The sequence below is a fragment of the Pseudonaja textilis genome, chromosome Z, assembly GCF_049901715.1.
Source record: "Pseudonaja textilis isolate UNSWEBS1 chromosome Z, rPseTex1.2, whole genome shotgun sequence".
NCBI lineage: Eukaryota > Metazoa > Chordata > Lepidosauria > Squamata > Elapidae > Pseudonaja > Pseudonaja textilis.
In genome coordinates, this window is record NC_142008.1 from 109,496,808 (window position 1) to 109,506,951 (window position 10,144).

Sequence of the window (10,144 nt, forward strand, 5' to 3'; positions counted from 1 at the left end):
GCTGATAGAATTTAGGGAGCACTGCTTTTAAATCAGCTTGATTAAAGTCTCCTGCTATGATATGCACAGCATCAGGATACTTATTCTGCTGATTACTAACAATGTTATACAAGAATCCCAAAGCTATGGTAGTATTGGCATCAGGTGGGATATAGACTGCAGTAATCAAAACCACTCTGAATTCCCATGGAAGATATATGGGTCTACATTTAAGAGTTATATACTCCACAGTTAATTTCTGGTCTGGTAATCTTCAAGGCGTCTCCTCCAACAAATTCTTAAAGATTTTTTAGTCCTCTCCCTTCCCACTTATAACAAAGAGCTTATTTTTACCTTCTGTAAAGAAGTAGGTTTTTCAATGTTCGTTTGCTATCTCCATAAGGAAGGGAGTGAACTTTCCCTCAGCACTTTCATCTGCCGCTTTAATAGCCTCTTTTGGAAACAAATGTATCAATCAAAGAGTCAGATTTCCAGGGTGTTTAAATATATCTTAATGTCCCCGTTCAGCCAAAAAACTTTCTCTTTCTAATTCTTCCTCCTGCACAAATCTTGTCCGGTTGAAGATCTCTTTGTGGCTACCATTACTGACAGCCGCTCCACCGCCTCAGGAAAAAGGAGTCTAGCCAGCTGAGGAAAGGGGTTGCGATGTCCCGAGACCCCTGCCTGGATCTCCTCTATCTTCCGCTACCTCTCCTGGGTAGCGACAACCCCCAAATCCAATTGGATTGGGGGTACTTCAGCAGCGAGCGCAGCAGGGACCCGCAGAGCCACGGATTCCTGCCGCCGCCGAAGCCTTGCAACCCAAGTGAGCTATGTAGCCTTCCAGCTCAACAGCTGCATCTGGAATGAATGAAGCCAAGTTTCTGTGATTAGCAAAACACAGCACTTCTTGATGAATTTAGTCTTTGCAATCCATAGCCTTAATTCATCCATTTTCTTAGTCAGAGATCTTGCATTTGTAAGAAATATACTTGGAATTGAAGGCTTGTGTGGAAATTTAGCCTAAAGAAAATCCCAGCATGGCATCCTCTCTTCCTCTCCCTGTTCCTCTTTTTCTGCCTCTTCCTCCTTCCTATAGGGATAGTGATCCATGGCTCTCCCAGGGTCCTACCTGCCTTCTTCAGTATGTTATGAGAATGTATAAAATCATCCCTAATAGCCTTTTCGCATTTCAGTCCAATTTGTAACAAGGCTTGCTGACTATAGATGCTCCTTGCCCCACAGGATTCAATCAAGGAAAGGATCCAAAACACACACAGAATCATATACACCATACACTGAAAGAAGGGGTGGTCAGCTGCAGCATCCATGTGAGCCTATCTTCTTGGGTGTTAGCTATTCCTGCCAGCTTAATATCATCTGCAAATTTGGTGAGTTTCCCTTCTATTCCATGTCATTAAGGAAGATATTGAAGAGTACTGGGCCTAAGGCAAAATCTTGCGACACCCCACTGCTTACTTCCCTCCATGTAGACTTAGACCCATTAAGGACTACTCATTGAGTATGGTTTGTCAGCCAGATGCGAATCCATCTGGTGGCGGTGCTATCTATCTGATATCCCACTTTTTTATAGCTTACCATTAAGTAGATTCTGGTCTACTTTGTTGAATCTGCTTTTAAGATAAATATGTATGGTGGGAGAAGAATGGTGGTAACAAAAATATTTAATAAAATGCAGCTCTCCAGTGCAAAATTTCATAAAGCTGAATGTTACACATAGCTATTGCCATCATATTCACTGTCATGAATTTGGTATGATATGATACCTTACTATTTATTATTTTAATGCATATGCGCTTACAACAATTGTCACTTAACTACTTGGGGTGACTGTTTGAACATATTCATCATAACCAGTGTCTAAGAACTGCTCACCACTCAACTCTTTCAGCCAATCTGTGTAAGGTTTGTCTTTTTTCAACAGAAAAGGTGATGGAGATGGACTGATGAATCCACCTACAACTCCAAAGCCTGGATGACAGGCTGAGTAGAATACATAAATCAAGTGGAGCAATGTGCAGAGCTGATGTATTTCTCAGGTACAGCTGATGTATTTCTCAGGTACCTTCTTACCTGGTGGTCCTTGATGAACCAAGTTTTCATCCTTGATGAACCAGCCAGGACTATCGGGAAAATAAGGAGTGGTTTGTTTAATTTGGACAGTTTGTTTTAATAAGATGTGTTTAATTTGTTTAATAAGACAGAAGAATGGGGCCCATAGGTTCCATAGAGTTTCCATAATTCAAAACTACTTTAGTTAGTTTACTTTATTGTCCTTACACCTCGTATAATGAAATCAAACACGGTGCACATCATGACCATGAAAATAAACACAAACACACATCCTTCACACTCCACACATTGAATCAAAAAAACCCAACACTGCACCAACACTGCACTATACAGTAGAATTCAAAAGGGCTACTGCCCTGGAATAGAAGCTGTTTTTCTATGCTGGCTGGAGAATTCTGGGAGTTGAAGTCCACAAGTTTTAAAGTTGCCAAGTTTGGGGATCCCTACAGTGATATGAAAGAACAATGCTAGATATTTCACTTCATTTTTTTTAATTTTCCAAAATCAAGGTATTAATCACCCTTTTGCTCTTTACTAAAAAAATAATGTTCATTCTTAAAATTATGTTTAAAACTTATTTGGTTAAGGATTGAAGGACATTTACCTTACATAGTAAACCCTGTTGATGCAAAGGTTTCTAATAGCTGAAAAGCAGTTAACAAGCCCTTTGTGAAAATGATTAGAAAAGAAAGTTGTCATTGATATATATATTTGGGTACTTCCTGCCACCAAAGTTTGCAGTCAATCCTAAAAGCTTTCCAAAAATTCCAGAGAGAATTAAAGAGAAATTGTTGAGAAATGAACAGATGCCCAGGATAAAGTCTGATACTGGCATCCATTGCCTTTCACATAAGTTAGAATCATAGGGCTGGAAGGAACCTTATACCATCCTGGACAAATGGTTGTCCAATCTTTTCTTGAAAACCTCCAGGCTTCAGCAGTGTTCACCTGTGCTCAAAGGAATGCATATTGGTGCTTCAATTTCAGTCAAGACTGCCATTTTAATGTTTTTGGAACTCCTTCTGCTATGATGCCCCTAGGGGCCAACATGTCTTTTCTCCTCTCTTTTCCATTCATTCCTTTTATTCCTTTCTCCTGAAATATTAGGATGAAACTCTTGGATTTGATGCAGCCAATACAACAGCTTCTGCTCCACAGGTGGTGGGATTCAAATTTTTTACTACTAGTTCTGTGGGCATGGCTTATTGGGTGTAGTGTGGCATGGCTTGGTAGGCATGGCAGGGGAAGGATACTGCAAAATTTCCATTCCCTGGGCATTCCTGGGCAAAGGTTACCACCCCACTAACCTGCTTTCCAGCTCCATTCTCCTGTGCAGGGCAACAAAAGAAGACCCAGCCAATCAGCTGGGACTCAGGAGGCAAAGAATAGATGGGGGCGGGGCCAGTGAGAGGTGGTATTTGCCGGTTCTCCAAACTACTCAAAATTTCCACTATCAGTTCTCCAGAACTGGTCAGAACCTGCTGAATATCATCTCTGGCCCCACCCAATGTTGCTATTCCCTGTCATTCCTTGAATGACAGAAATACCCACAGAAACTTTGTATTGTATAAGCTCGAGAGAGTTTATTTATACTATATTTCCATTGAGAAAAAGGAGGAGAATAGGGTAATGGGGTTGTTGTCTGTCCTAAGAGGAAAGTTTACATAGGAATAGAGAAAAATCTGATCAAAAGCAGGAAAATCAACAGGATGCTGATCAAATTTGTAGGTATTTTGTAGGTATTTTGGTTCTGGTTGCATCCCAGCTGCCTTCCTCCAGATGGCTCTACAGCTGGTACTTACAGATGTAAGCATTTTTATTGGTACATTTCCCATCGTTCCACAATTTAAAATCTAAAATGCAAAAAATAAGACAGAAGTTAATTCTTAATTCCTTCAACAGCGGTCTGGAAAATATGGTCATTCTTTGGAAGTTTTCCACTGATCCAAATGGAATTACCCATGAAAGGCAAAGTGAATGTTGACTTCCAGAGAATAAATGGAGAATACAGTTATTGATAGTCCACCCCTCTGCAAAAAATTATTTGTCATTGTCAAAATAAACTTCCCTTGCTTCATCACAAAAAGAGTTCTAGTATTTATGAAAGAGGAGAGGGGAGGAGAGGAGAAGGAAGGGAGGAGAAGAAAAGGGAGGAGAAGAGAGGGGAGGGGAGGTAATGTAGGAGAGTGGAGGAGAGGAGAGTAGGAGAGGAGATGAAAGAAATGGAAAGGAAAGGGGAGGAAGGGGGCGGAAAGGGAGGAGAAGAGAGGGGGGGGAGAAGGGGAGGAAAGGAAGAGAGGGGAGGGGAGGAAAGGGAGAAAAAGGGAGGGGAGGGGAGGGGAAGGGAGGAGAGGAGAGGAGAGAGTTGGGGAACCGTGGAACAGTTATCTAGCTTTGCCCTCATGGAAAGCTAACCATTTCTCCCAAAGGCTTTTATTTTTTTAAAAAGGAGATATTGAGAGTGAGGTAATCTTTAGTTTTGAATTATGGGATAACTTCATGAAACATATGGTTTCCATTCCTCTTGCTTATGGGATAATTCCAAGTTAAACAGACAAACCCTTGTTTCCTTGAAGGCTATGGCTTGACTAAATGACCACCAGGTAAGAAGTGTTGACTTACCTGAAAAATATGTCACCTCCACACAGTGCTCATTCTTTTGTCTGTTGTCTGGCTGGTAAAGCAGCCAGGCTTTATAGTTGTAGGTAGATTCATCAGCCCATCTCCATCGCCTTCTCTGTTGCTGAAAGAGAGACCATGATCACATATTAAGAAGGTAAGTAAACTCTTGGGATCATAAGCTACACCAATTGGCTGGAAGATTTGAGTGGCAGGCAACTTTTAGATACTGACTACTACACTCTCCCCAAGTTGTCAAGGGACAATTTTTGTAGAACGCATGATTCAAGGTAAAAACAGCAATCATGCACAATTGGCTGGAGAATTCTGGGAGTTGAAGTCCACAAGTCTTAAAGTTGCCAAGTTTGGAGAGCTCTGATTAGAAGCTTTCTTAATATCACTACAGTCAGCACAGGATGTAGACTAGATGAGGCCCTAAACCAGGGTTGTTGAACTCGTGGCCCATGGGCCAGATGTGTCACACACTGGCCATGCCTAGCCCCATTTTAGCAAAGAGGAAAAACATGATGATATGTCACTTGACCACATGATGACACAAGTTTGACACCCCTGCCCTAAGCTAAAGAAACCTTGAAGGGCCAATTGTTCAAGAGACTTTAACAGACTTTAATAGTAAGGAATATAAAGTGAAAAATACAAATTATTTTCAATATGCTAATTATATATTTTTCATTTGGCTGGTTTGATCACTCTCTTAGATTATAACAATATACCTTGCAAACAGATATAAATAAGAAAAAATAAGGGAAAAGGGGGGAAATAAATCTCTTCATCTGAGGAATAATAAAGCTTCATGATTCATTCTTAATGAGTTGATATTTTTTGCTTTCTGTTTTTAAACATCAACAAAAAAATTATTATTTAAACGGTGGCTACTCAAGAATTTTATACCTACAATACATATAAAGTGCCCCATAAATTTCTGAAAGCCAAAAAGAACAAGTTCTGAAAATTGTTCAGATTGTGCAAGCCACAAATGTAGCTTAATTGAGCCACATTGGTGCAGTGGTTAGAATGCAGTACTGCAGGCTATTTCTGCTGACTGCTGGCTGCCTGCAATTTGGCAGTTCAAATCTCACTAGGCTCAAGGTTGACTCAGCCTTTCATCCTTCCAAGGTGGGTAAAATGAGGACCCAGATTGTTGGGGGAAATATAAACTCTATAAATATGGACTCTGAAAACCTCTTAGAGAGGGCTGTAAAGCAGTTGATAAGTCTAAGTACTATTGCTATTAATTAGCTTGTGCCTAAATCCAGCACTGATTGTAGTTACGAGCATCAAGAATCAACTTCAGGTTCCTAGCAATATATTAAGGGTTAATGTCATTGCCCAGAAGATCATTGGTTGCCCTCTCCCCTCTTTGGAAGAGCTTTATAGCTCCCGCTGCCTTAAGAAAGTTCAAAACATTCTCAAAGATCCATCTCATCCTGGGAACCCTTTTTCTGGCAGACAGTACAGAATAATAAAAACAAGGACAAATAGGCTGAAAAACAGCTTCTATCCCAGGGCAGTATCTCTTTTGAATTCTGCTGTATAGTGCAGTGTTGGTGTGATGTTGGGGGTTTCCGTTTCAATGTGTGAAGGGTGAAGGATGTGTGTTTGTGTTTATTTTCATGGTCATGGTCATGATGTGTTTGATTGAAGATAGTGTTTGATTTTGTTGTACAGGGAGCAATGACAATAAAGTAAACTAAACTAAATTAACCACAGCAAACAGCTCACCTAAAGTAACAGACGTGGATGTGTAAAATTACTTGGTAAAAAATGCAATGAAAAAAAAGAAAAAAGAAATGACAAACATCAGACTTACTCCAGAGATATCACGGAGTCCTATCCAGACATGGCTAAGTGATTTCTGTTTGTCTTTGATGTATACAGACATTAGTGCAGACTCTTGGGTGCTGAGGATAGAGGCGAGATGACTTCCAGGACCAAAGGTCTGGCACTCAAACTAGGAATAAAGGCAAGACAAGGAAATAATTCATGAATGGGATCATTCCAGACTCTAAACATTCCACATCTCCAATTGTGCAATTTTGGTTTCTCAAGAAATTTTTCACCACATCCGGACTCATGGTTCTTACCTCAGCTTCATCCCAACTTAGTTTCTCATCAAAATATCCATAGCAGTTCCCCTGTTTCTGCAGCCAGTTTCTGGGGCATGACGCAGCTTTGGCTGCATGGAGACAAAAGGAGATTAAAAATGTAAGTACTTGGAATAGTTTCCAGATATTCCTGAATGGGGAGTGATGGCTCAGTGGTTAAAGGTGCTGAGTTTATCAGCTGGAAAGTTGACAGCCCTGAGCACCACGAAACAGGGTTTGCGCCTGTCCCTGCTCCTGCCCACCTAGCATGAAAATGCAAGTAGATTAATAGGTACTATTTAGGTGGCATGGAAAATGTCTTCGGACAACGCTGCCTCCCTCGGTGAAGAAACAGATGTGAAAACCGTGCCCTAGAGTCAGATAAACTGGATAAAAAATTATGAGGGGGGGGGGGAGAATGATGTTGTAACTTTGAACTTTTCACAGATAACAACTTTTTCAACCTCCCCACGGTCACATGATCCAAATTCGGTCACTTGGCAGTGGACTCATATTTATGACGGATGCAGTGTGACCATGCAATCCCCTTTGCAACCTTCAGACAAGCAAATTCAACAGGGGAAGCCGGATTTACTGAACAACCGGGTTATTAACTTAACAGTTGCCAATGAGTTGCTTAACAACTGTCCCCCCCAAAAAAAAGGTTGTAAAATGGGGCAGAACTCACTTAGCAAGTGTCTGGCTTAGCAACAGAAATTTAGGGGGCTCAATTGTGGTCATAAGTCGAGGGCTACCTGTTGTCCTATTTTACAGCCTCTGCTGCAGTTTTTTTCTCCTTTCCACCACCAAAAATTATCCACAAGCACAGGGGTGGCTTTGAGGGTCTTAAATGGGAAGTGGGGAGGTTTGAGGTATCCCTTGCATGGAGTCATAGACCAAAGAATTTGAATCCAGGACAGCCAAGATTAAAAATCACACTAAACCAGAGGTCGCCAACCTTTTGAACCTCAGGGACCACCGAAGTCATAATTTTAAATCCTGAGGACCAGAGACCCTGGGAAAATCCAAAAAAAATCTGCAGGAAAATCCCCACCCCGTTTTCCTACCAATTAATCATTCTTTATTTGGGATTGCAGGATACCGTCGCCAGCTCCGTTCTCAGGGGGAGAGAGAGAGACTTTTGGCTTCATGCAAGGAAATCAGCAGAAGCAGTAGAAATCATTCTTTCTCTCCCCCAAACTCCGCTGTTAGTCATCCCTGTCCTTTTTTTTGTTTAGTAAAATTTTATTTCAGTTTTCCACATTTTAAAAACATCTCTTTTTAGTGAACAGCATGATTCCAGGTTTACATACAAATATGACCATAATTACCCATTCAATTTCATATTTTACCAATACTTTATATATTTTCTATTATTACATTTTTCCCAAATACTTTTCTCCTATTTAAATTACAAATATCTCTCATATCTTCATAATCCTTGTACTTTTGTACTTTTATCTGTCAGATTTGCAATTTCATCATATATTCTTATTTCAAAACTTTACTCTTTTTTATTCCTGAATGGAATCTCTTCAGTTAGGAGTAGACATGATTGGAAGGGTTGAGGACTGAGACTCAGTATCTCAACCCTTCAGAAGTAAAAGGAGATCATCTGCTGAATTGCCCATGAACTTCACCAATTATGAAGGGAATGACTTTTTCTGGTTTAGAGGATAGGATTTTAAAATGGAGCAAAAGGGCTCAGGGACACAAACTACTTCCACTTCCTCATTTCAACCTTGAAAGTGGTCCAAAATCTATTTTCCAGACCAATGTCAAGATATTCTAGGGATCTGGAAGAATATTAGTGACCAAAAGGCCTCCTAGTCCTATTCTCAGCCCTCAAAATATTGCAAAAATCTCAAATGGACAACCCCATGTTGAACCAACAACCAATGGAACAGCTTGCCCTCGGAAGTTGTGAGAGCATAATCACTTGAGATTTTCAAATAGAGATTGGACTGCCATTTGTCAGAAATGGTATAGGGTCTCCTGCTTGGGTGGGGGGTCGGACTAGATGATCTACAAGGTCCCTTCCAACTCTGATAATCCACTATCTGTTCTATGTATAAAACTGTGCTGTATTGGAGTCATTGGAAAATATGGCAATGTCTGAGAGAGAGAATTACTATTACTATCCCTACTCCTAACATGGAAATTAAATTAAAATGTGGAACCTGACAAATTACCCTGCTGAAATATATCCATTTTATTAGTGCATCTCAGCAGTACAGTTTCAGAAAGCTGGGAGCAGCATAGAATCCCACCTGACTCCTATAGGACACATCTGAAGAAATGTCTGAAGACAGAACTTACTTATCTAAGTTGTTTAATTTTCAATATTTCCCATATCACGATTAAATGGGGGGGCTCACCTCCCAAAAAGGGTTAGTAATCAAGATTCCAAGGCAACAGAGGCTGATGTACGTGGAGAGTCCCATCTCCTGCTTACCTTTAGGGAGAAAAGAGAAGTAGATGTGATAGAAGAATTAATAGAATGGCATTGATATTAGCTTGCTCAGAAAGAAAGTACATTGTCAAGTTCCATAATTTAATTTTGATCCTAGTCTACCTGAAAATTTTACTGTTTCAGTTCCTAGCATACAACTCATGAAAAGCTCTATTGCTACTTCAAAAAGCCATCTTCTTATTGCAAAGCTGGATCGCTGTACAGATAGCAGAGAGTGTCTAACCAATTCTTACCAAAGATGCTTTCAGCCTCTCACCTTTCAAATTTCTTCAACTGGGAAGTTGGTGGACTGCTGATTTCTGAGCAACCATTAAATAGTCTCCAGATAGGCTTGGCACAATATCAAGACGGATACATTTCTTCAAAGATTTTCTTGTCCACCCTCTTCTTTTGTCCATAACTGATAGGAAAACAAATAAAACTCAGTGTCAAAGAAAACCGATTAATATTTCCTCAGGTTGAAGAAAGCAATTATCAAAAATCAACTGATTGATTCTGGGAAGCAAACATCATGCTCTATTTTTCATTTATGATATTTGCTTGGTTTCTTTATTTTATTGATCTTAAGTGCCATGGTGTCTAGCCTATATTATGTCAAACATTCTGGTTTATGTTATGTCAAATATTAGCACAGTTGAGAAAGGTAACTCCTTGCAAAAACACCAATCCTTCCATTAGTTTTGAGAAAAACACACTTGGCTTCCTTTTTTGTTTTTGTTTCGTAAATTTTATTAAAGTTTTAGAAGGAACATAAAAGCTAATGCAAGCTAATGAACAGCAAAAAAAGCAAAGATAAAAGAAGGAGGAAAAGACAAAGAGTGCAGAAAGACTGAACAAAACAAATACAGAAAAGAAGCTTCCAACTTCTTCTTTA

At 39.9% G+C, this 10,144-nt stretch overlaps 1 protein-coding gene across 1 annotated transcript; it reads right to left on the reverse strand.

Annotated features, from left to right (window-relative positions):
• Positions 1-3,630: 3,630 nt before the first annotated feature.
• LOC113449526 (C-type lectin BpLec-like) lies at positions 3,631-9,594 on the reverse strand. The gene is made up of 7 exons (XM_087916526.1): positions 9,527-9,594; positions 9,176-9,252; position 8,990; positions 6,798-6,889; positions 6,524-6,664; positions 4,696-4,816; positions 3,631-3,926 (listed from the first exon to the last, which is right to left on the reverse strand). The coding sequence occupies exons 2-7, from the start codon at positions 9,239-9,241 to the stop codon at positions 3,859-3,861; spliced, it is 489 nt and encodes a 162-aa protein (XP_087772652.1). The 5' UTR covers positions 9,242-9,252; positions 9,527-9,594; the 3' UTR covers positions 3,631-3,858.
• Between the last annotated feature and the right edge of the window lie 550 nt (positions 9,595-10,144).